Source organism: Symphodus melops (assembly GCF_947650265.1).
Source record: "Symphodus melops genome assembly, chromosome: 1".
NCBI classification, from domain to species: Eukaryota; Metazoa; Chordata; class Actinopteri; order Labriformes; family Labridae; genus Symphodus; species Symphodus melops.
This window is the reverse complement of record NC_136691.1, coordinates 17,962,825-17,987,846: the sequence shown is the minus strand read 5'-3', so window position 1 is coordinate 17,987,846 and position 25,022 is coordinate 17,962,825. Positions and strand designations below refer to the sequence as shown.

The following is a 25,022-nucleotide window of genomic DNA, read 5'->3' as shown; positions in this document are numbered from 1 at the left end:
TACATTCACATTTCACTGGACATCTGTATGAGTATGTGACAAAGAAAAATCTTGAACCTAATAAAGCCTGAAGCAAATAATATCACCCTATTAAAAGACAATTCATTATATTCATTAATTATTGTGATTTCAATCAGTCCTGCTCTCTTTTTTTTTTTTTTTACCTTGGCTCTAATGAAAAGCCTTCAGTATTACTTAGAATTCTTGGATCTTATCTTTCTTTTAATTTCAGAAATTATGAGTATCCGATACATTATCCCAACTTACAAGGTTAACTGCTGAGATCTGTGAATGAGGGAAAACCTACAGCCAGCAAGCCGCGGCAGAAAACATATACTCAGACTTTCATAAAGGTTTTAGAGCCCAGTTTATTAATACTATTAGATTAAATAACAACACATCTTTAAAGATCTTAAGTCAACCACCTGCGTTTAATGCAACACAACGCCTATACTTAACACGTCTTACCCCATTGTTAAAATAAGATGGAGATTTATTTAGTCATTTTATTTAGTCAGGCACTTGACAAGGTCGCCAAGGCTAGAGGGTTGTGGCGGTGTTTAAGTCGGAGGGTGGTGGTTTCAAACGATGGTGAGCTAGTGTTAGTAGCCGTGTCTTACTTTGGCTAGCGTCTCGTAGCTGCTCCTTGATCTACTGGAGTTTAAGCATCGGTAGAGGCTACAGAGTTTTACCGAAGTTAACCCTGCTGCTGTGTGCATGTTGAAAATGATGTGCAGGATATTTTATACTCACCAGACATTAGAATCAGAACATGAATGTATTAAACAGGGTCTGACTCAAGGTTCTCATTTAAAACTCTTGATTACCTGCTGTAATTAAAATAATATATTCTTTTTTTTTTTTGCCATCCACACAATTGATTAAAATTTTGAATGAGGGTACCATACATCTTTTTCCACTCTTTTAGAACCATTTAACCAGCATTGTAGCATCATGTAGCTTCTTAAAACAACAACCCTGCATTCAAACAAGTTATGGAGCTGTAACACTTGCACAAATTCCTGAAAATATCCTCAAATGTTGGGGTGCAAGATGCATCTGTGAAAACATGCAACCAGATTTTCACTTTGACTTTACCCATAATTTGCCCATGGCAACCCCCTAAGTAAATTTCTGCTCGAGTCAGGGTGTGCTGATATGAGAATGCATAAGTATTTATCAATTTTCATGAAAATTTAACATGAGCAAGGAAAAGGGGATAGTGACTTTAAATCTGGTGACCGGCACTCGAACATCAACTGTATGTATAAAGTTATGCAAACACTTACTTTTTCTGTTCAGGGAGGGATATATAGGCCTTAGCATATTAGCTTGGTTTCAATCTGCCCAATAATATCTTTCCCTGTTGAATTATTCCTTGGTATATCCTTTTAGGTTCCAGCTTATTTGTTTTACCAGGAACTTATAGTTAAAGCTTCTATTTTGCCTGATGTTTTTTTCAGGTTTTTATTTACAGGTCGAGCAACAGGAAGTTCCGTTTTCAAATACACACAACACAAAAAACTAATACATATTCAAAGATTTGACCAACCGAATAATGTTCATGGCCTGGAATTGTTTCATTGTCGGCCAGAACTAGGCCTTTGTTAGATGCACTACTCTCCCCCACAATGTTTTCAAAAAACAAGCCAGAGAGGCTGCTAATTAAGGGCCAGTCTGCTGTTTGTATTTAACCAAGGATCCTCCTCATTAGTTTGCTAGGCAATAATTAGAGAGAGAAAATGGAAAGAGAGAGAGCAAGAGAGCGAGGAAAAGCATAAAAAAAGAAAGAGACTTCAATGACTTGTGTCGAGAGTAAAACAGAATCACTTCGCCAAGCACTTAAGCTTCTCTTTAAGCTGAGCATGATTGAAATGATTGAGGTAAACATTTAAAAAAAAGTTTGTACTAAAGAAAATGCAAGGCAACTAATGGGAAGATAGAGTAAAAAAAGGGAAAATGTATTATTTAGAGCATTGTAGAGAATGCTTCTCCCATGTTTAGTTCTTCAATAAGGCTTCCAAGCCATTACTCCAAGCCATTAAGGTGGCAAAAAGTCTGAGTAATCACTTAGGACCAAACAAGGCACTTGATTAGTATGATTTGACCCACTTACAGAGGTGTTTTAAAGCCACCTTCCATGATTGTTTTTAACCCCAGTGACTTCGACTTCCATGTCAGAATAAGCCAAAGGCTAAAAGGTCTCCCGAGCTCATGGTGACTCACGTACATTCATCAAAATTCTTAAGCATCACTTGAAATTCCTGGTGAAGGCTCATCTTAGCAGGATGATGGCGTATAACTATTTATATCAAGGTAATTCTCTGATCTGAATCAGCTCCTGCTCATCACTGTGACGGGGGTATGTTGGTGTGGGGAGTTGAGTAGCTGGAAATGATCTTCTTTTGGCTGGGAAAACCGTGCTCTCGCTGTTTCCAGTGGACAGGCGGCCTCAGCTGGCCAATGAGAGTGGACTGTCAGCCGCCCACCTGGTGACTAGGCCTCTGTGTGGGCGGACACGGCGGAGAGGACACTGCTGCTTTCCAGCCTTGTCTCTGTGGTTGCGTGCACAGACACACTTTGATATGCATAAAGGCCTCAATGCAGTTCAATGCCAATTGATGCAAATAACTAGGTTTACTGATTTTCATAAGATAATGTAAAATAGATTTTCTCTCTACAAGCCACACATAAACTTTACCTTTACCTTTCTAGATGGAGTTGATTTTTTTGTGTTTTTAAAAGGGATATTTTTCTCAAAATCAGTCTTGTTGCAAATTTTTTTCGGACAAATTTCCCTCTGTTGTGTCCAGAATAACTGGAGTCACAATCATTGTTTTTGTCAATTGTTGAATTATAGATTTTCTTTTAACAGTATGCTTTCACTGGACTGATATGAACATTTTTGACTCTATTTTATTGATCAGTGATACAACATGATGTTCATTCATCCTAATCATTACTTTGTTGGCCTCAGTTGACTTAGTTGGAGTAAGCATTGGCTTAAAACGGACTGTATGGTGTTGTATCAAGACCACACTAACTGAGGCCTAGCGTTCAGAGTGTTCTGACACAAGTCAAGATCGAGACATTTAAGTTTGGAGACAGAGTCAAGAACCAAAGACCAATGCAGGGCGAGCCCAAGACAAGACCAGGAATATCAATAGCAAATATATGATGTATACAGAAAAGGGGTGTTTTACTTCTAATCACAGTAATGACGTGAAAAAAAGCCTGTCAGTGGTGGAGACTCGCTTGAGACCAAGACCGATTTCAAGTACTACATCACTAGCATTTACAGAAGAGGATGAGGGTCACTGAAATGTTTATTATAATTAAAATCAAAATAATAATAATAATGTTACAAAATGTCTAAAAGCAGTGTTCACCTTCACACACAAAATAAAAATCATTAAATAAAATAAATATAAAGGTAGCAACAAAATTAATTTGAAAGTTATTCAGCTGTATTGTATGCGGTGAATTTTCCCCTTTGCTTTCAATCCTAAAAACACCTTAGGCTACAGTGCAACACACTGTGCAGCTGCTAAAATATGCAGTTTCAAAAATAACCATAGAGTTTGATGGAAATATACATTTTGGGGCTAAACTTGCAGTGTGAGTTGAGGACTGTTGGTGAGTTGTCTATGGATTAACACTTGACACAGACAAACCTACTATATGTGATTTTTTTTTAAAAGTAATCATGCCAGTTAGCCCAATCTATATTCTGAAGTGCCATGGCCTGTAGTGGTAATTCACAAAGTAAACTTGGACAAAGAGGCCTTTTAAACACTAGCATGTTGGCCTTTTGACATTAGCGGTTAGCTTAAAGCACAACTGTTGCTATACAGCCTCAGTGAAGCTAACATAATTTACAGACATATCATTGGTTCATAATAAATAAAACTGAATGAAAAGATGCCCGAAGAGAAGGATTTTTTTTATAGGCCTTTATTTGTATGATGTGTTATTTAAGTTTATTCTACCACGTTGTGAAGATGTTAAAACGTTTAACTGTTCAACTGTCATGTAATGCAAATAAATGTGCACTTATACTTATATGAAATTTCATCTTTGGATTGAGACTGGAGAGACTGGATTTTTGAACACGGTCTTTGCCATATTCTAACCGGCACATTCTCAGCCACCATCATTCTTCAGGCCTGAAGTTTATGCGACACGTGTTCATGTTGACTGATGCTGTAGTGCAGAATGGCCGCAGTGAGGTGTTGAGAACAAGGCTTTTTTCACTTGCTGACAGTTGGCCCTCTGTCAGTCAACACAGCTCTGGATTAGTCTGCGCTGACAGTTGGTTGACCGACCCATCCTGGGAACGAATGCTCTGCCCTTCCCACACTGTCGCCTGTCAGCACCTTTCACATACAATATTATACAAATGCAGAGCCTCTCCATTCCCATCGCATTTCTCCCTGCTGTCTCCTTCAACAACCCCTTGACAACAGTGTTTTTTTCCTTCCTTTTTATCCCCACAGCACAAAATGTGGCCGGCGGCTCGTCACAGCAGGACAAAAAAAAAGTCAGAGTCGGCGAGTTACTTCAGCTTCCTTGGCACCCTGATATACTGTCAATGCAGGAAGAAGTGACAGAACGAGAGAGAGAGGGGGACAGGGAGGTGGTTGGTGCTGAGGGGTTACGCAAACACAATGCACAAATAAAGGATCCAAGCACAAACCAGGCTGTCACAACACATACTCGGGCTAATTAAATTGTTCCTGGCATCCCTGAGAGAACACAGACCATTTTAAGCTTAGCTTCATTGAATTATTAAATCAGAAAAGGAGGACATTCACATTTAAGGAAACATTCTCCAGGCTTGCACTCTGAGAGAAAAGGGGGATGTGTTTGCGGCTTTCTGACTGTACACTGTCCAGCAAGACGTGAAACAAGATTACTTATGTAAATTGTATTACTCCAAACTGCGTCAGCATACGGTAGATTGCCATGTCTTGCAGTAAAGACTTCTTTTGTGTCAGTCAAATTTGAGCCATTTGTGCATGGTACATATATTGGAAATGAATAATTGAACAATTGGGCACGAATGTTTATGACGTTCTGAAAGTGTGTTCCTGAGCTGATGAATTTTTATATGCTTGGTTGACAGATAGAAGGGTGAGAAGGTTGATTTGATGCCAAATCAAAGAAATCTGTTGTCTGGAAATACGGGAAAAGCTTGGAAGGTTGTAAAAATTCATTTGCAGCTTCTGTTGCACATTTCAATTTAGCACTTGTTTGTAATACATACATTTATAGTATCCATCCACCAAGGTTAAGGATGCATTTCAAGCATCATCCCTCATGCCCAAAGGGTTTGGAGTAACAGCCTTCCCTTGAACGTCCTTGCCCTGTCTCATCTGCAATGCCTCCCCTAGCACCACTGCATTATGTTGCATTTGCATCGTATTGCCTCTGCATTGCCTCTGCAAGACTGGTCCCCATTTTTTCCCCCCACCTCTTTCCTTTTCTACTTTTGCCCTTCTTTACCCCCCACTGCCTTGTCATCCCTCTCTCCAGTGTCAGGTTGGTGCCAATCAGCAGAGGCTTGGCAGAAAGCTGTTGTGCAGACAGGGCAGAACATGGTTCACTAGGTCTGCAGCAGCAGTAGTAGTGTTTGAAGTAAAGGTAGTGATTTGCAGCATTTGGGAACTGGCAGAGAATATGCAATGAGAAAGATTACGTTGCGGTAAAAATGGTGGGTGGGGGGTTGGAGGGGGACTACATCAGAGGGAGGAAATCCCTCGCTGGAGGATCCCAGCTCAGCGCTTTCTCTCAAACATCCACCCCCTTCCATCTCCTCGGCCTCGTTTTCCCCTCCCTCCCCCCTTTTCCTTCATTCGCTTTCCTGCATCTCTTTCCTGTCTCTTTGGATTGGTTCCTCTACATTGATCTTTCTCGCTTTCTCTCTTTTTTCTTCCTTGGCTGGTTTAGGAGAAAGGGGGCTTTCCCCATTGGAAAAGCCACTAAAACAATCCCCTGCTACTGTAGGACCACCTCCTGCCCATGTGCATGTGATGTGTACATACTTGTAAGTGGGTGTTTTTGCATTTGATCTGCATTTTAAATGTGCTGTTTATCAGAAGGCTTGGGATACCCTGAGCACGCACAGGAAAAAATATAACTGTGCTGCTCGTCTCTCTTTGGCCCTCATCCCAAGGAAGTTTTGCATGACTGGATGTGAAGTCTTGTGCTTCATAGGTTCCCTTCTGCTTATGCTTTTATTTATACAAGACCGATGGAGCGAGTGGACCCATGTTGCAAAAAGGTGCGGGTGCCTTCACCCGAGGGATGCAGCATTGATGTACAAGGTCTCTCAGCCCCTGACAACAGCCAAATGACAGCACTCTTGAATGGGGATCAGGCTGTTCTGCCAGGGCCGTTATTAAAGCGCAGTTTGTATTGCCTGCTGTTTTTTTCATTAGCAGGAATCTTATATCATCGCCTCTGAATATTGCATGAGGTTCACGGAGGCTTGGATGTCGTGACACTGCTGTAATATTTCACAATCAAAGATGGATGAGCCCATTCTTCTAGGTAAATAGAGGGAGGCCCGGCGCCAGTGAGGAAAAGCCCGAAGACGGTGACAGTGATGGTGACGCTGACGCACCACAAAGAGCGATGTAAAGAAGAGGAAGGAGGAGGAAAAAACTACGAGAGTGACTGGAGTACATAAAAAGAAAAATGCACTGTAAGACAAATAGAGCAGGCAGAGATGAGAGAAGAAGGTAAATGAGGGGGAAAGAGAGAGGGAGAGGACAAGAGAGAGAGAGAGCAAGAAATCAAGACAGAGGGATTGTCTGAGTGAGAAAGATAAAAAAGCGAGATATGGGGCTATTAGAGGTTGAGAGAAAGAGTTAGTGAGAGACCCACGCTGCTCCAAGTAATTGAAAAGGCACCAGGACTGATTTAGAGAGAAGCTAAACTGGGTTGTTGGTGTGGTGGTGGTTGTGGGCAGAGGGGATGGGAGGGTAGGGAGGGGAAGGACACACACGCTGCATTGCAGAGTACGAGGAGCAAGAACAGCCAAACCCCCTGCGGTGCTTTGCTCCAGCACCTCTACAGTCATCATTAGCGCAACACGGTGAAAACGACCCTCCAAGGCCCATAATAAGCAGTGAGGCTGCAAAAACATTATGGCTAAATCCATACAAGCTAATTAGACTTTAGGTGTCCCTTCTTTTTTGGCATGAATAAAACAGTGCAATAAAGAAAAGGGAAAGAACAGCTTTTACAAGAAAAGCGGAATACAGTAATTTAGTGAGAGGAAAGTTCTTGCCTTGCCCAAGATGACGTCCACAACAGAGACAAGTACATCAGTGTGTATGTGCATGCTCTGGTGTGTGTGCCCACATGTGTGTGTGTGTGTGTGTGTGTGTGTGTGCAAGGCTGTAAAGATCAAGCCTTTATAAAAGGTCGTCTCTGCTGTTCTTTATTACACTGCTCCTGACACTGTACTTTAAACTTTAGAGAGAATTGGTCCATGCCTTTTAAACGTTGGCACCTTTACAACCACCAGGAGGTAAAATATGCTTGTACAGCTGGATAGAACAACAATAAACCACATTAAAATGCTCCAAATGGACTTCTGCTTCTGTGTGTGTGTGTGTGTGTGTGTGTGTGTGTGTGTGTGTGTGTGTGTCAGAAAGTGCCAGAAGCTTCCCCATGTTGATGGTTGTGCCTGGTTTAGCTCACCTTGTCCACTTCCTCAACTTACTAATATAGCTGGACACTACACCAACAAACAAGGCTCCATGTCACTGCTACCATCTCCTATCTGCACCCACCCATATACACACACAGACAAACACACACAGACACACACACACACACTCCTGCTGAATGTCATGGTCCTGTCTTATAAGTGTGCCTGTTCTTTCCAGGGGCGCTGATATGTGATACCTCTACCCAGTCAATCCTTCTCGCATTACTGCCTCTGCAGTGTGCTGCTTCATTTACACGTGAAATATTGATGTTCTTAATTTAACCCCCAGGGTGCTCAAGTGTCCCTTCCTCCCCCGAGAGGAAGACAGGCCTTTTACAGGGATCCTGCAGCCGCATTAATGACACCACTCTCTTTCTGTCTTGGGATTGGTTGACAGGATGTTAAGTTTTACCTCATCGTTCTCTGGCGTTCAGAACGGTAGAACGAACCATGCCATCGACGTGGCCCACCTGTTCTGAAACAGTGGATTTATTATGCCTGATTAGCTAGTCTCTGTGAGCAAAAGAATTTATTCCAAATAAACCAACCAGCTGTTGCTTTTTGCCCATTTTCACCAGGCTAACTAGCTTATTAGTTAGCTAACTTGCTCAGTCAGGTTTATTCTTGGAATCAGACTGGAGAGCCAATGAATACAGCTAGCTGGAAAAAAGGACAGACTATGTTTTAATTCTTAAACTGCTCCTCAGAAAACCAGCTTTGTAAATATTAATTATGCAGTGTCTCTTATTCGTTTATTGAAACTCGTAGCCAGCTAACCAGAAGGCTCAGTAGCTACCAAGCTAAGGCTGCTTGTGCTGGAGGGGTGACTGTGACACGAGATAGATAGAAACTTAAATAACAATATGAAATCGTATAATGGGAAAGTTGCAGAGAGAAAAAAAAATAGGTAAAAAACGTGAAGAAAGAAAGAAAGGATAGAAATAAAGAAGTGAAAGCGAATCCTAAAACAGAACAACTTGTTAAGATATAAACAAAGAATTGGAATTGGATTAAAGAGTATACCAATACACATTTTGAGGGAATTGCCTTTTTCCATATTTTTTTTTTTTTAACAATTTGATAAGCTTCACATCAAATGTTAAACCTGTCTGGTTCTAGGAAAAGAGCTATAGGCTATTCCCTCGAATGTAAATGTCAAGGTTTGAGCATCTGACTGGTTGAGTTGCCCTAGAACAGCAGAGCTCCAGTCCAAGCTGTCAGTCAACTTCAATTCAGTTACGATTGGCTCAGCTGGTGCTGCAGGGAGGGGAGAGGACAAGACTGAGTGCAGCACATAGACTGTGCAGCATGCCTGGTTTCCTTCAGAATAAAACATCATGGCTGTAATTTGTGCAATTTCCTGTTCCTGGCAACATTTGGGCAGCGTTCGTCATCCTGGTTCTTGACCCACCCTTCCTTCACTATGCTTCAGTTTATCTGATTACCACAGGCCATGCTCATTCCACTATAACTAAATTGTAAATGAGTGTATGAGGAAAGTGGAAATGTTGAGCATTTTTCCTTGAAAGCACAACCCCACCCCATCTTTGTGTAAAACTAATGTGTGTGACAGCCTATGTAGAGGGCTATGATTAAGTGAAAAGCTCCCTACATGCTGTAGGTGGGTGTAGGGCTGTCTCAGCTATCTTTGCTCTTTTCCAAACATGGTCAAAATACAGTCCTAATATAGTAAAACCAGGCAGCACTTGACTTTTCAGACATTCAGGTAGTAGCGAATCAGAGGCATGGCTGAGACCTTTCCATCCTCTTACTCCTGTGTGCCTGTGCCTGTGTGTGTGTGTGTGCTGTTTCAAAAGTGCACACGGCAGTAGTGTTGTGGCCTGGTTTGCCTTACTAGGACAAGCCAACATGGAGTCATTCGGCAGAAGCAGGAGGGTTTATTCAAACTCCCACTTGCCTTTCAAAAACCCCCATCATCCCAGTTACAGCATGTTCCTGTTGCCTAGCAACCGGCTGGGTCTTGAGAGAGTAGAGGCGTCATCGATGTGTATGTATATCCAAGGCTGAGCGCGAGAGCAAACACTCTCTGCTGCCTCTCCCTCTCCTGTGATCTACTCACTCTCTCCACAGCCTCACTGCCATTAAATGGAGAACAGTAACGCACCCTGTCATGCCTCTGCTCAACACAATGACACTTCACATGGACAGAATGATGCTTTTGAGTATTTATTATTGACACATTTCTCAAGGTAAACAACATACCCACTTGTTGTGCTGTCTTTATAGAGGCTTTTCCCCCCACAATCGAGCATAATAAAAATGACATAAGACTTTATAAAGTTCATGGTCTTTTATTTGAAAAAAAAAATAAAGACTAGCATGTACAACTTGGAATGAATGTAAACTGAACTCAGATGAACAGTTGCGAAGTACGGTGCACTGACACTCTTAACAGCATGCGCTGCAAACACAGTACACCCCTCACTATGCTCTAGTCTGAGTCGAGAAACAGAAGAAGAAAAAGAAAAGTGAAGGCCAGTGATTCTCTCTTGCGAGAAAAGAGGACAGACACTCCATCTTAGCAAAAAAATGAAATAAAAAGAAAATAAAAATAGAAAGCTCACCATAAGACTCTTTATGTCCCCCCTCCTTAAGAGGGCAAGACGCACAACTACTAAGATGGCTGTCCAAATAACATAACAAAAACAAAAGAACATGCCAAACATTTCAAAATGTATTTTTTGTACATTATTTCTCGTTTTATCTAGCATACAATTAAGTCCCATTCCACTTTAACGCTTGAGTTAGAACCTGGTATAGTCTCGCATCTTAACAGTACAGGGTTCCTCTCCAAATACAAAAAAACTGTACCAAACCAACAAGAGGACAGCTTATAGTGGAATCAGCACGCTCTGGTAGCCCGGAGGAGGGATGGTGGGGCAGGGGTTAGTGCTCCGGTCTCAAGCTGCATGCATGAAGAACAGAAAACAGAGAGAAAGAAGAGATGGCCAGCCCAGACATTTACCACGAGCAAATGGAACTGGAAGGAGTTCACCAAATGCTTTAGCTTAGTCTGAAGGTTGTAGTTACAGGGTTTGTTGTTTATTATTTTTACTTGTTAAGTACTGATGCTAAACTGATCTCCGGGGGGAGGGGACAGGATCACTAACCATCATTTCATGCAGATATTTTTTGTATATTTTTATATTTTTCCTGTGTGGACAGAAGGATATTTTATTTCAACATTCAATTATTTTCTATACAGAAACAGTATGAATAAATGAACATTTTTTCCAAGAGGTAAGTAAAACATTTTGATTTTTTTTGTCCTTTTTTTTTTCTTCTAAGAGGGGACAGGACGGGGTGGGCAAGCTTCACTTTGCAGTCATCATCTGTACAAACTCTGCAGAGACAGAGAGAGAGAGAGAGAGAGAGAGAGAGAGAGGACAAAAGACAGTGAGGACATCAGGTTAAAGGATTTTGGCTCAGGCTGTTACCAGTGAGAGCACTCACCTCCTAAATTGGTAAATGCTTTATTAATTTTTTAATCAAGTTGAGAAGCTTTAGGATACGCATCCTAATTAGTGTCCCCTTTCCAAACGGCTTCTATGTTCATCTCATTAAACACGTTTGATTAAAAAGCACTGGCTTTGTGCTTACAGTTGTGGCTGCAGATATGCGTGAGCTCATACATAATACAAGGAATAAATAAGAGAAGACCTTCTTTGTCTTTCGAGAACATATTCTGTGAAACAACGCCAGTGGAGAACTAGGACACTTTTCAACCAAGACTTATGGACTGTTCATAATATATCAACAACCTTCTAGAAAATGAGCGCAGTCTCTTGTGTAATGTGCCAAGGGACCAACGGTGGGGGGAGGGGGGAGAAAAGGGAAGAGGGGAGGCAGCAAGAAAGAATGAAACGTCTCCTCGCACGCTGATGATGATGATTCAGAAGGATGGCTCTCTCCTATCCCTGTTCCAGCATCTCTAGGCACGATCAAATAACTAATATTATGTGTGGCTGCCTTGTCTTCCATCCGTCCTCAGAGAAATACACAGCTTGGAAAATCAAGTTCTCTGGTCCCCCTGTTTAATAAAAGCCTATAGCGTGGCCTAGAAACGAAAGCTATTTTTAAGTGTGGGCTTCCTTTCTTAGCCTCTTATTTATGTTACCTTCATAGTTGACCTGTCCGTCTCCGTCAATGTCTGCTTCTCTGATCATCTCGTCCACCTCCTCGTCCGTTAGCTTCTCTCCCAGGTTCGTCATGACGTGACGGAGCTCTGCAGCGCTGATGTAGCCGTTTCCGTCCTGGAAGCACAACGCGGGACAAACGTGTGAAAACATGAGAGATCCCACAGGTGAACAAAATTCCCAAGTCGACGTGCTGATTTAATCCACATGAAACAAGCATGAACGTAACGGCTTTGCAAACACGGTAACATTTAGTCTCATTCAGTCTATAGAACCATGACCTTATTTACCTTATCAAATACCCGGAAAGCCTCGCGGATCTCCTCCTCGCTGTCTGTGTCTTTCATTTTTCTGGCCATCATGGTCAGGAACTCTGGGAAGTCGATGGTTCCATTACCTGGAATGGGTGATCAATGAGGTACATTTAATCAGCTAAAAAATGTAATTACTTAAAAAGCAAACTCAGATAAGCAGGAAAAATATAAGCCAGCGTTTAGCTGATGAAATGCACCCATCTGAAAATTTAAGTCCTCCAGTCCTCTCATGTTCCCTCACGGTGACGGTTTGCATTATCCTACAGGCCTTAACTTCTCGACTCTTTTGATGCTTTTCTGGCAGTGACTGTGCACCACGAGACACGAGAAATCACAGAGCCAAGGAACCCTCTAATCATTTTAGGATACACCTGTACACTCACATCCTGTGCTAACACGGCGACTGCAGGCTCAGAGGACGAAGGGGAATTTATATACGCTGTGTGTGAGAGTTTTCCTTTCTTCCTCAGGGAAGCCCTGGGAAGATGCTGCATATTTTAAACACAGCGTGAGAACACGTGGCCAGTCATCCATAATGTAGACATATAGTATACTGTGTAGCATGGCCTTGGAAGAGCCTGGATAAATCAAAAGCTGGGTCCCTGTCAGAAACCCCAGCTGGGGGGGGGGGGGAGAAAGGACAGGGAGCTTCAGTCCAGATGTTCAATTCCTCCTTTCCATATTTACCAACCCTGAAAAGCGTTTCTCTCTCCTCATTCTTACTATGTGTGTGTGTCAAACAGGAATTATAGGTTTGGCTTTAATGGGGGGGGCTAATGGCAGCTGCCGTGCCGGAGGAGCATGTATGCGTGCAACAGGATCAATATCATGTTGCTGTTGTCAAGACGGGATTAGCCGAGGATCAGACCCTCCTGACAGAGGAAGGATCTATGAGGAGTTCAGCAGTGACCGCAGGAGGGGGGGGGACGAGAGCGTCGCTGCTGAATCGAATGGTTGTGAAAGGCTTTGATGAGGACGTGGAGATTTTCAGAGATTGTCGGGGTATTATAATTGAAAAACCGACATCAACAACAACAAAAATGTCAGGGGATTGAAGGGAAGGTCAGGGACACTGAGGGTAAAGTACCCAGGAGGATTAGCCCTGGGGTGGGGACAGTTGGGGCGGGGGAGATTGTACGCAGATTAACCAATGAGAGAGCACGCTTCAGAGAGCCAGATAGAGAGAACGAGAGCACGGAGAGAGGCCGAATGGATGTGTGTGTTTGTGGGACAAAAAAAAAAAAAAAAAAAAGGGATGCAATAATGTGATGGGGCAGATGGTGATCTCATGGCCAGGGGTAACAATCTAAGGACCTGTTATCTAACGCACAGAGACAGCCGGCAGCACAGAGGGAACACATGCTCCCACCGGGGCTTGAATGGAGGCTATGTGTGTGTGTGTGTGTGTGTGTGTGGGGGGGGGGTTACTCCCCAGACTTGGAGAAGGGCATAACCGCAACTGTAAAACCATCATCTGGGAGGAGGAGGAGGGAGGAAGGGGGGGCAGCCATTGAGTTATCTCTGCTCAACTGCACCTCGAGCCAGCTGCTGCAGCGGGGGGGTGGGGGGGAGGGTGGTAGAAGCAAGGAGGGGTGAAGACAGAGAGGAAGGCAAGGCAGGCGGGTAGAGAGAGAGAGAGAGAGAGAAAATGGTGGGAGGGAGGGAGAGAGAGAAAGTGTAGAGGGGAGGGAGTGGGCAGCAGAGAGGGAGCTGGAGATGAGGGAGATGTGAAGAGGAGAGAATATAAAAAAGGAGTGAACCGAGTGGGAGATGGTGCGATTACACACAAGAGGTGCTGACGCAAACTATAGAAGACTGAGGCAACTCGGCGCACTCCTGTGTGTGGTCATCACTTTTATTTTTTCCTGCATCATACAGCCAACTTCTCTCCCTGAGATAAGACGGCAGGGTGCTGTTGTGTAATGATGATGAGAGGTGTGCAGGGACCAAAGCTAATATGTTTGTCATACTCTTCTTTCAGCCTTAATTAAAAAAAAAAAAAGCTTTATCTTGTGTCAAGCGTGATGTAACGTCTTTTACATTTCATTGTAATATCGTAGCCGAGCAGGGTCTTTTATACGCCTCCAATATTTAACCTGCTTTGGAAGCAGCTGTGGTTTGCTTGTGTCCCATCTGTGTGGTTGTTGGATAAACTGCAGCAGTTCCATCATACTGTAATCTGAACTGTTCATAAACTGCAGCTCACTTTTTTTTTTTTTTTTTTTACAATCCTATAGCCAGAAGACTTTTCCTTTGAACGGCTCTCTGCGCAGTCGGAGCCGTCCATCCTCTTCTCCATTCATCCTCATTCTTTGCCACGGCCTCCTTGTTTGGTAAATAAAGCTGATTTTCAATAGGCCAGCTGACATCCGCTCGCTGACGATGTGGGTACTGGATGTGCAAAGCGCACAGAGGCCTTATGTAACCACTTTTATTTTCCATTACTAGCTTCATTGCTGTCTGACCTAGATTGCATCAGCCAAGGGAGGCAGAGGCAGAACAAGGGGATGTTAGTGATGGTGTGTGTGTGTGTGTGTGTGTGTGTGTGTGGTTGCTCTTGGGTGTAACAGAGGGGGGAGGGCGCTGAGGATGGGGAGAGGACATTTCAATAAAGGCAGTGTGCTGCAATTGATTTCTAGTGATCAATGCCGTCCCATTTACAAAATCCTACAAGCTGACAGAGCAGCGTTGGGGTAAAAGCTCGACTGACAGCTCACAGCTCCACCGCCCACGGACGGCCAGCTGGGGAGCTACGAGCCAACTTCCCTGTCTCCTCTCTCTCTCTCTCGCTCTCTTTTTTCCTGCCCCTCCTTCTCTGTAGCTTTCTTTGGGTTCCTTTGGGAGATGCTGCAGATAAGGATAAAGACTCGTTGAACCTCTGCCTGAATTGTGACACCCAGCTTGAACAGACGGTCTTTGGACACTCGAGGGGCGCCTCCTGCGCGCTCGCGTCGTCAACTATGATGGAGCTGAACGCGCAGTCACTGAACTGCTGACAGGGAGGGACACGTCATCTGAAAACACAGCCAGCTGAACAGTTGGCAGACAGTTGGAAGAAAAGCGGAGGGAGGTGGGAGGTGGGCAATAACCCCGGTGATGTGCTTCGAGACGGGGCAGTAATGGTCGCTCCCTCTCTGAGTTTGTTAAAGAGTTACATGAAAATATACAAAAGTGTCCTCGCAGTGAAAAGTGTCAACTTGCAAGTCATTACGTTGATTAAAAATGGGGGGGGGGGGGGCAGAATAAGGATTCGTGTAATTGCTGATAGAAAAGTAATGGTGCCACCTTATTAACCTAAATATTCAAACCCTTCCTTCTAGCTTCGAGTAGATGAGGTAATATGTGAGAACATTTCATTTCAAAAGCTTCTTCTCCACTTCAGAAAGTATTCTATAAATTAAGCCGTGAGTGGGCACATAGGGGAAATCTTTTCTGCTTTCCTAGATAGAGAATGATTCACTCAACGTTTAAAATAAAAGCTGGATAAAAGGGGTTTTTCTCACTCCGGTCCCTTATTTGGCGACCGATTCCACCGATTAAACAGCGAGTGGTCATGTATGTGACCTTCAGGAAACCAGGCGTGCGTACTGACCGTCAGCGTCCACCTCGTTGATCATGTCCTGCAGTTCAGCCTCTGTAGGGTTCTGGCCCAGCGACCTCATGACGGTGCCGAGCTCTTTGGTGGTGATGGTGCCGTCGCCATCCTTGTCGAATAAGGAGAAAGCCTCCTTGAACTCTGCAGGGGAAAGATGGGGGGGGGGGGGGGGGGGGGGGTTTGAGGTTAGGATACGGCGGCTTTAAAAGATGCATGCGCTTGTTGTATTGGGACTCTGAAATGTCGTGCCTGGCTGTAACAAACACAAGCATGCATGTCTGGGAAGTTGCAGCTGTGTTGACCCCTGACCCTCGACACGGGTACCTCAAAACTCTGATGAAGAAAGAGACAGCAGGAACACTAATGTCTCCATGCAGCAACCCGCCTAAAGCGCCGCTCATAAAGCGCCGCTCATATAAACCCGTCCGTGGAGGTGCAGACAACAGTGAGCATCAGCCTGGCAGCCTGAGCTCAAGCTAATTAGCCGCTAAGGAGGGGTTGGCTGAGAAGAATCTGTGCAGCCTTTCCTTTTGCACAGAGGCCACATCATTTATTCATAAAGATATCAAGATGCCTCTGTGATTGAAACTCCCCCTAAGCTGGCTGGAAAACTGTCTGTTCCCTGGCTCTTCATCCAAAGTCATGACACACTGCAAAAAAACTCTCTTTTCATTTTTAGAAAGTTAATGATCTACCATGAGAGGGTGAGTGCCAGATACGCTCATGTTCCGTTTAATATCCTGCTTTACAGAAGGAACGCTGGAACAAGCAAAACACGTGTCCAAAGATCTTCTTGCTCTTCTAGTCAGAGTTTTAAGCACAGAGTTGGTTCCACGATGACGCTGTGTCAATGAAAGAGAAAAGTGATCAGTTCATACCTGCAATCTGCTCCTCTGTTAGTTGGTCAGCCTGTGGTGAGAAAAACAAAAAGAGAGAGAAGTCACAAACAATGAAGTTACTCAACAAGGCCCTCAGTTATTTTACGCACACACGCACCCTTCAGTAAACGATTCGCCCCGTTAACTACGAGCCGGCCAATCGGATAAGAAACTTTGTTTTTCTTCTCTAAGCCGACGCAGAGTGTTATCAAAATGTTTTTTTAAAGGTATGACTTGTTTGATGGACTACGAGAAAACACTAAAGAAAAGTCAATTTTCTGTCAGTGTGTTCATAAAGCTGCAGCACGGCGGCCCACACGAGGGGGGGGGGGGGGGGGGGGGTGTGTCGCTGGGCGAGCAGGTCGTGTAATAAACTGGATGAAGGGCTGCTTCCAGACCAGGGGAAAACGTTTAGGCGGGGTTGATTCAGGACAGAGCAGTATGGGAGGGTTGGGGGTTTTTTTCCATGCTCCTACGAACAGGAAAAATGGCCTGCTGGGTTGGCGTGGTTTGTTCCCTGTGTTGCTCGCACAGGCTCAGCTCTAATGGCTCACTGTGACTCACAGGCGCTGTAAACGGCGAGCGGGGCCTTTAACATGCCTGGATCAGGCCTCTTTGTGAAGCAGCCACTGCTTAACAAACACCCTCAGCAGCAAACGTGTGAATACAGAGCTCGGGGTGTGAAGAACTCCCACAGAAGCCCCCCCCCCCCCCCCCATTCCGCTTTAGAAATCAAGTTTTTCAATCTCTATTGTTAGCAGACCACACTGACATCACTGTGAACACACACACTGACTAACAGATGTGCGTGTACGCTTACACACTCACATGCATGCACGTGTAGTCGAGTCCTTTTTTAACAGCATTCCTTCTCCACACCAATACTTTCCACGGCCGTGTTTCCTGTCTATTAGTCAGAGCTCTGCCTTCAAGCAAACTGTCCGTGTGTCTACGTGTTTGCCCGAGCGATCGGAATTTGAAAACTGCAGAGAAAAAACCGGAGCCTTGTTCAGCCTGTGTTTAAGAAGAAGAAGTGTGTGGTCTATTTCACGGAGTCGGCGAATCGAATTGGGAGGCAGAGTGAGTTGATTCTGCCGGGCTGGATAAGATTTTAGCTGATCACCTCGTGACGAGCTGACCTTTCACAAACAAAAGGCCCCTGTGAGCGGCAGCAGGCAGCAGGCAGGATGGATTGATTCATCCAGTGAACGGGAGAGCGGACGACTTGAGCGGGGCTCTTCCGTTGAGCTGATTCAGTAACCTGTTGGGCAGGTTTAGTGACTCAGTGGTATGAAGCCTCCCCTTGCTTAAGCCCACACTGTCAGGGCCTCACGGTGCAGCTGCGCCACCAGGCCAACTCACAGCCCATCCCTTCTTTTTCCTCTCCTCCTTCTCCACTCCCTGGCACTTGGATGTCAGCCAACTCCTCCTCCTCCAGACATTTCCCCCTCTCTGCGTATACTCTCTATATGCCACATACTGTTAGGAGGAAACTCCCCGTGATTCACCATCCACGGCGTCTTATGGGCCGAGGTGTTCGCTGCCAGTGCTTCCTGTCTCAATAACAGCTTGTAGAGGAATAGGAGTGTGTCAGAGTTTGGGGGTGGTGTGCTTGGCATGAGTGGGTCAACCACTCCCACTGTTGCCTGGGCAGCCGGCCCCAGCGCTGCTCTCCAAACAGGACTGTGGGGGACAGGAAGCCGTTCACTGGGCCAACGTAGAGGATCTTTCTATATCACTCCAGGACCAAACAAGCCGCACTGTTTCCTCTTCACTTTTGATTCGATACGGGATGTAAAACGCTGTCGACCGCGGTCTCCTTTATCCACACGGCTCAGAGGTCCGAACTTGCTGTTCAGTGACTGTAAAGGGACTTTTACAATTCCTGCAGTAGCTTCTCCTTTTTTTTCACCCAATGAGAGGTGCACAACCAGCTGTCCCTCTGGCAGATGGGCGTGACACACACACACACACACACACACACACACACACACTTACACATTTTCATTCCCCCCCCTAACCCAAGCACAAACACAAAGAGTCAGTGTGACACACGCACACACACACTCCCTTTCTATAGGAGCACTGAGCTCCACAAAGCATTCAACGCCTCTCTTCTTTCAGGCCGGACAAAAGACAGCGAGGCCTCGGGCCGGGTCGTGTCTGGACGGGAGGAGGCAGAGAAGGGTGGGTGTAAACAACACCAGCCTCCCTTACACCCCGCAGACAAGGCTGGTCCGCCATATGGCCTGGTGGTGGTAGGTGGCTGTGGTACTCCTCCGCACCACAGAGAGCACTTCATCGCTCCCAGACTCTCAGAACATGGGACGTGGCGAGGTGTTGCCGCCAAGCAACATCAATTATTCATGCTAGTGGATCAGATGTCCATCGAGTTACTCAACATGCATCAGCAAACAAGAGCGTAACAGGAACAGGATAGGGCCCGAGCACGGTCCGACTACTCTGACTCCAACCTCAATTGGGGGTGGGGGTGGGGGGTGGGGGGTCTGTTTCCACTCCAGCGGGCGCACTGATGAAGACGAGGGGCTCGCGCCTTGCGATTCAACTTTTTTCAGAGACGCTGATGCGCAGGCTAACTCCAAAACAATTCCCCTATACGGTCCAATTACGGCGCCGCGTTGCAACGTGAAACTGCATTGCAGCTCAATACCATATATGGGATGTTTGATCACCTAAGGAAAGGATAAAAGGTATATGGCGTCTCGAGTCCCACAGGCCGTCAAGGATCTATCAAGCTTGATAATCAATGGATCAGCCTGAAGGCCACTTTTCCACATCCAGATCGTTTCCACTTGGTAACTTCCCCCTGTGTGTGTGTGTGTGTGTGTGTGTGTGTGTGTGTGTGTGTGTGTGTGGCATAGCTAAAGGATTCATTTGCAGATGTAAGTGAACATCTGGTGGAAATGGCATTGTGTAGGCCTACATGTCAATAAATATTGCAAGTCATTGAGGCCTCCACTGTGAAATCCTGTCAAGAATATATACTAGCTGCAGGTTAGCACGCTTGTCCATTAAAATCATATTTTGCAATGATGGTATTATGGCTGGCTTGGAACTTCCCAGCTGTTGATGTTCGTTGGTGCCCAGTGCTCAGAATTGCTTCTTTGGACAACTCCTGTGGGTGCCACATTTGCATAACATCCAAAAAAAAAAAAAAAAAAAAAAAAGAAATTTGCAAAGAGGCAACCAAATCAGGCGACATAACACAACGAGATAACACAGCCTAAGATAAACCCTCAGGGCCTTGCAGGGATAGGTGGAACTGCGTCCAACATCATTTCATGTTGTACCAACAGGACACACTATGCTGTTACAACCTTGCAATTACACAGTATGGTCCGTTTCCGTTGCGGAACACTGACGAGATACAGAAGTGTCCTTCCCCATCATGGCAAGGCTGAGCAGCAGAGATGGTGCAACGTAGAGAGAGAGAGAAAAGGGGAAGTCAAAGGCAGCCAGCTCCTTTTTTCCTCCCAACTAAGGAGAGTTCACCACGTTCACAGAGAGGGGAAAAGCACCGCCAAGGAATAATGCATGAGCATATATCACTGACATATCTTGAAACACACGTTCATGCAGATAGACACGCGTTGTTATAACGGTGGACAGGCAACCTAACCTAACCTAGCGCACTTCTGACTGCAGAAATATGCTGTAATGGTCAAGAAGAGCTCGTCAGTTATTCCGACACCTCTACATTAGGTCTAGAAGTTCACTTGGTCTGCACTGCAACACGCCAGTCGACCTGATGTATATTCGTAATGCTGGATGAATTGCGCAGTTATGAGGAAATACGGCCCCATTTTGAACACAAACACCATTCCCCCCCTCAAAAATCCGCAAAGACGCCAAACGATACGACTGTTTTAACCTGCTTCAGATGCACACCTTTGACTCATGAAATGCGCGTTTACGGGCGTTTTCCGTCTTCTCTGGGTGCACGGACAGCTCATACAGAGGAATCAATGAGTGAAGAAGAAATAGCTGACAGGAACGGAAGCGCTTTATGCTGCTCCGGGTTTACACCTCTCATAACCAGGCTGAATAACTTACATTTAAAACTAGTTTCCCTTCTACTGAGAATGAATGACCATACGTACCATGTCTGATGGGTTGTGTGCTTGTTGGTCTGTGCAGGCAGACTAGGAGTGTGCTCGTTCCTTAGATGGAGTTCCACTGGCGGGTTAGGAGTGTGTATATTGGCCGTGGCCAGAATGGGGATTGCCTCAGTGTATCCTTCCGCCACACTAGCACTGATCACTCACTTCCTTATTTCAAGTCAGGGCTGCAGCAGCAGCAGAAAGCACACACAGGCCCCCCCAGCAGAAGACATGCCAATCACTAGGGCTAAAACGCCTGCAGTGCATGAGGAGCATCATTACACATTGAACTACATGACAGGGGATGCAATGATTATTCAGCAATTTAGTTGATGTGCTTTATGGGATTATGTTTTAAAAATGCACGCTGTTATGACCTCCCTGCATACATAATATTCATACATATATCCATATAAAGCACACATTATTATTTTGAACCTTCATCAGTTAATATGTTGCTGCACTACTAGGTTTATTAAAGCCTCCATTACAAGAAGCAATGTCAAAGTCATGTGGGTTTATAATGGTCCTTTAAAGAAAGTCTGAATGTATGCATTTTATTCACATAGATCTTTAAATAATAAAAGAACACATTTCACACACTTTTTTCACACACTTTTTCACACCAGTCCTCCTTGCTTCATACACTGCATACTGCACAACTACATAGACATTACAAATATTACAAAGTGTAATACAAATATTTTCTGGGGTTTCTTTAATTTATTAGAGAACGTAGCAACATAGCATGAAATCAAATGCCTTAACTGTACTTAAGTGTTATAATGAACTTATACTTAGTAGTCGTTATGTAAAGTATGTACATTAAAGAAGTAAAAATATTAGAACTCATACTTCAGGTTGAAAGTATCGCCAGTGGTTATAGATGTAGATCAAATTAATACATATCTATTCCAATATTTATATGCAATTTTATTGCAGTATGTGACCATTTTAAATACTATTATCAAACTTATAAGCTTGAAAAAAGACTAGTACTTTAAATTGGGGCAGAATATGAAACCTTTTTTAATTTAAGTAAATATGTGATGGTCAAGTTGTAATAAATATGCAGCAAATTCGCAATGGTCCATCATTTCGTTTTAATCTATTCTCCTTCTGGTCATTATTCCAAAAAAAGACAGATAAAATCTCCTCACATTTAGCACTACTTTGCAGCCGCGGAAGGATACTTCAGTTGGGAACCAGCCTCGTTGACACTGGAGAATTTGCTGTGCCGGTGTGTGATCGCGTTTCTGATTGGTCGCTGCAGACCTGCAATATTATACTCAATGTGTCGGCTTCATCGATTGGCTACACGGGACCTGCATTGCACCAGGCAGTGGCACTTGATGGAAGTATAATAAATATAAATACGGGAAACTTAAAAACCAAAGCAGCGTTCAGTGCTGTCTTTTCCCAGCGTTATTTAAGTGGATAGTAATTTAGAGGTGTTTGGTTAAAGCAGACGGAAAATGCGACAGATTTCCATTGGTGCGGGGTAAATGTTTGATAGGCTCTATATGGGAAGTGCGCAGACTTACTATTGGTTACTACAAAGTGTGGTAAGCCAACGTGAAATTAACAATGAAGCATGGCAGAGATGCTGCCTGCTTATTTTAACCGAATACAACAGAATAGCATGGAAGAAATGACAAGCTTGGTGTGAAATTTAGCCCATTAAGTATCGCATGTCTGCCTGTAAAACACTCAACTGAGGGAAGAATGACGACGCAGAAATGGGAAATGCAGATAGTATCGCCGTGTTGTTATGTTCTGTAGTCCTCCTCCTGCCTGTTTGACGGTTTTAAGTGTGCCTGCTTTAAGGCAAGCACCACCTAGTGGACAAAGTTTGAAAGTCTGAAACCACAGCACAAGGAAAGAAGATGTATTAGGTTTATTAAATCAGTGTCACACACATTTACTCTAATGAAGACTGTTGACCCTCAGCACACTTTCACATCATGTTTGAGGCTGTTAAAGGTTTGTTTGAGTCACTCCCTCCTGACACTGACATCAGACAAGCGACAATGGATACAACAGTAACAGTCACACACAGCAGCCCAAAAACAATGCTCTAAAGAGAGAGGACAGTTTGGCATAGAGCAGCCATTCAGTGGACTATCCTACTACTATATACAAAATCCCTGGATGACATTCTGGCTTTAAGAACAGCTTAAAAGATTTGTAGTGACTCACTGGGAAAAAAAAATGTCACCGATTCAGGGCTTAAAACGTTTGTCATCAAAGGAATATAATGGAAGTATTCTTAAATGTGTTATAGTCTCTCATATGATTGTGGGGTGCACAAAGTGGTGCTGATTATTAGGCTACTGGTAGATATCTTACTACTGCTCTGCCTTGTTTTAGTAGGCCTGTCCGATCTATGTTTTGTTGTTGTTTTTTTAAATGTGGGTGATGTGAATATGCAAATACATGTGGTGAATCTCCTAAACGCAGATTAAAACCCCATCTTCATTTTCAGACATTCGTCGTTTGGTCTCTATGCACAACATTGCAAATCTCTGCAGTCCAATCTGTGTCCAGCCAGTCCTCCCTTCAGGTTCAGTAACTCGAACTCAAGTTGAGCCTTTTCACGTTAATCTACTGGAACTAATCTGCACTTCTTACTGAATTTGTTCAGTGTTTTGCCCGGTTTAACGGGAGACATAGCTATTATATAAACAGAAATACATTTATCTCGCTGCTCTGTGTCTCCTTGCCTCTAATTCACTCACACTGGCACAAACACAAATGCATTCACTCTTTTCAGTCACACTGAGGATGTGCCCAGTTTCACCAGCCAGTGACCCAGGTGAGGGAACTTGTGAGGATTTTTGTGAGCAATCATTTATTTCTTAGAAATACTTTTCATCTCAGACTCTAATTTGACTTTAATGTGTAAGAAAAATAGACCTGAGGTATTTAAGCTTTAAAACATTCTGTACTGTGTGTATGTATTGCGTGGCACTTTCACGTTGGCTTATATTTGGTTCTTATTTCATAAGATCTTTATCCCTCGATGTGGGGACATTAAAACAAGAAGCACTTCTTATCTTGCAGCACATTCTGTACACATCATGAGAGGAGAGTTATGTGGAAGTGACATTTCAGAGAATGCCAACACTATGATCAGCCCTGCCATATCATCCCCCATCAGTATCTAAGCTCTCACAGGGGTGCTTTAGAAAAACCCAACTCAAGAGTTTTCCTTGAGCCGACAGGGCAAATGCCTCATTAGAACGCACACTCCTCTTCTTGTAGCCCTCCCAGCATCTCTGGCCCAACATGCCACACTTGATTTAAATGTTTTTTTTTTCTTCTCCCATTTGCTGAATGTGCTGCGATGTATGAGCTGCGGTTGAAATGCGTGACTGATTTAATAAGGAGAGTGTTTCCGAGGATGGGGGCTGCAGCAGTACATAGCCTCGTTCTCACTCGGAGCCCCAGCGATGGCCCTGCGAAGTGGTTCGATGCCTGCTGCATGGGGGCCACTTTTTTTTTTTTTTTTTGCTGAGTACTGAGTTACACATGGCACCACATCAAGAGGAATTAAATCAACTCTGCTGCCCCCACCCCACTCATGTCAAACTGCAGAGCGGGCAGCTTAGCTGGATTTACTTAACCGTGCTGTAATAACTGATTTTTTTTTGAATAGAAGACAGCAAAATAAAATCAGAGCGCTCTCATCCCTCTGCCAAATGTGTCATCACGCGCCATGAATCCCAAACATGCACCAAGAGTCGAGATAACTTTTCTTTATTGCCAAGGAACGGCCTCTCGAAACACTTCAGAGTGAAGCGTTATTGCAATGACATGCCGCTCCTGGAGGCAAAGTCCAAGTAAAACGCTGTAGTCAGGTTGTTTTATCTCGTTCTGTAACCCTGAGATTTAATTATGTGCATCCGCACTTTTGTCGAGCGTGTGGGAGTCTTCTTCTCGTAATTAGCGGACGTCTCTTTAAAAGGAAGGCACGAGCAGCTCCTTAAGGCCTTTTTCTTCAATCTCACCTTTTCAAATAACATCCTCAAGAGAGCGTGTGCATGCAAGACAAAAGTGAGGGGAAAGGGAAAAAAAAACATGACTTTGCATATTGATAAGATTGATTATGTTTGTGACACAGGGGCAGCTACACAGAGACTGAACTAATTGAATAATTCATGTGATTAATTATCTCAAGATATTACAGCAGAGCGATGAACTCAATACACAGAAATCTAATAAGAAGCAACATCAA

At 44.1% G+C, this 25,022-nt stretch overlaps 1 protein-coding gene across 1 annotated transcript; it reads right to left on the bottom strand.

Annotated features, from left to right (window-relative positions):
• Nucleotides 1–10,012: 10,012 nt before the first annotated feature.
• Nucleotides 10,013–20,910, bottom strand: LOC306822030 (calmodulin-1). Its single transcript, XM_079340738.1, has 6 exons — nt 20,786–20,910; nt 16,665–16,695; nt 15,784–15,927; nt 12,168–12,274; nt 11,859–11,994; nt 10,013–11,084 (listed from the first exon to the last, which is right to left on the bottom strand). Exons 1-6 carry the CDS (start codon nt 20,786–20,788, stop codon nt 11,056–11,058), a joined length of 450 nt encoding a protein of 149 aa, XP_079196864.1. The 5' UTR covers nt 20,789–20,910; the 3' UTR covers nt 10,013–11,055.
• Between the last annotated feature and the right edge of the window lie 4,112 nt (nt 20,911–25,022).

Coding starts and splice junctions, on each gene's coding strand:
- LOC306822030 (XM_079340738.1), bottom strand. Junction 15,928..16,664: donor AACAGAGGAGCAGATTGCAG/GTATGAACTGAT, acceptor TTTCCCCTGCAG/AGTTCAAGGAGGCTTTCTCC. Junction 11,085..11,858: donor CGGACAGGTCAACTATGAAG/GTAACATAAATA, acceptor CTGTCTCTGCAG/AGTTTGTACAGATGATGACT.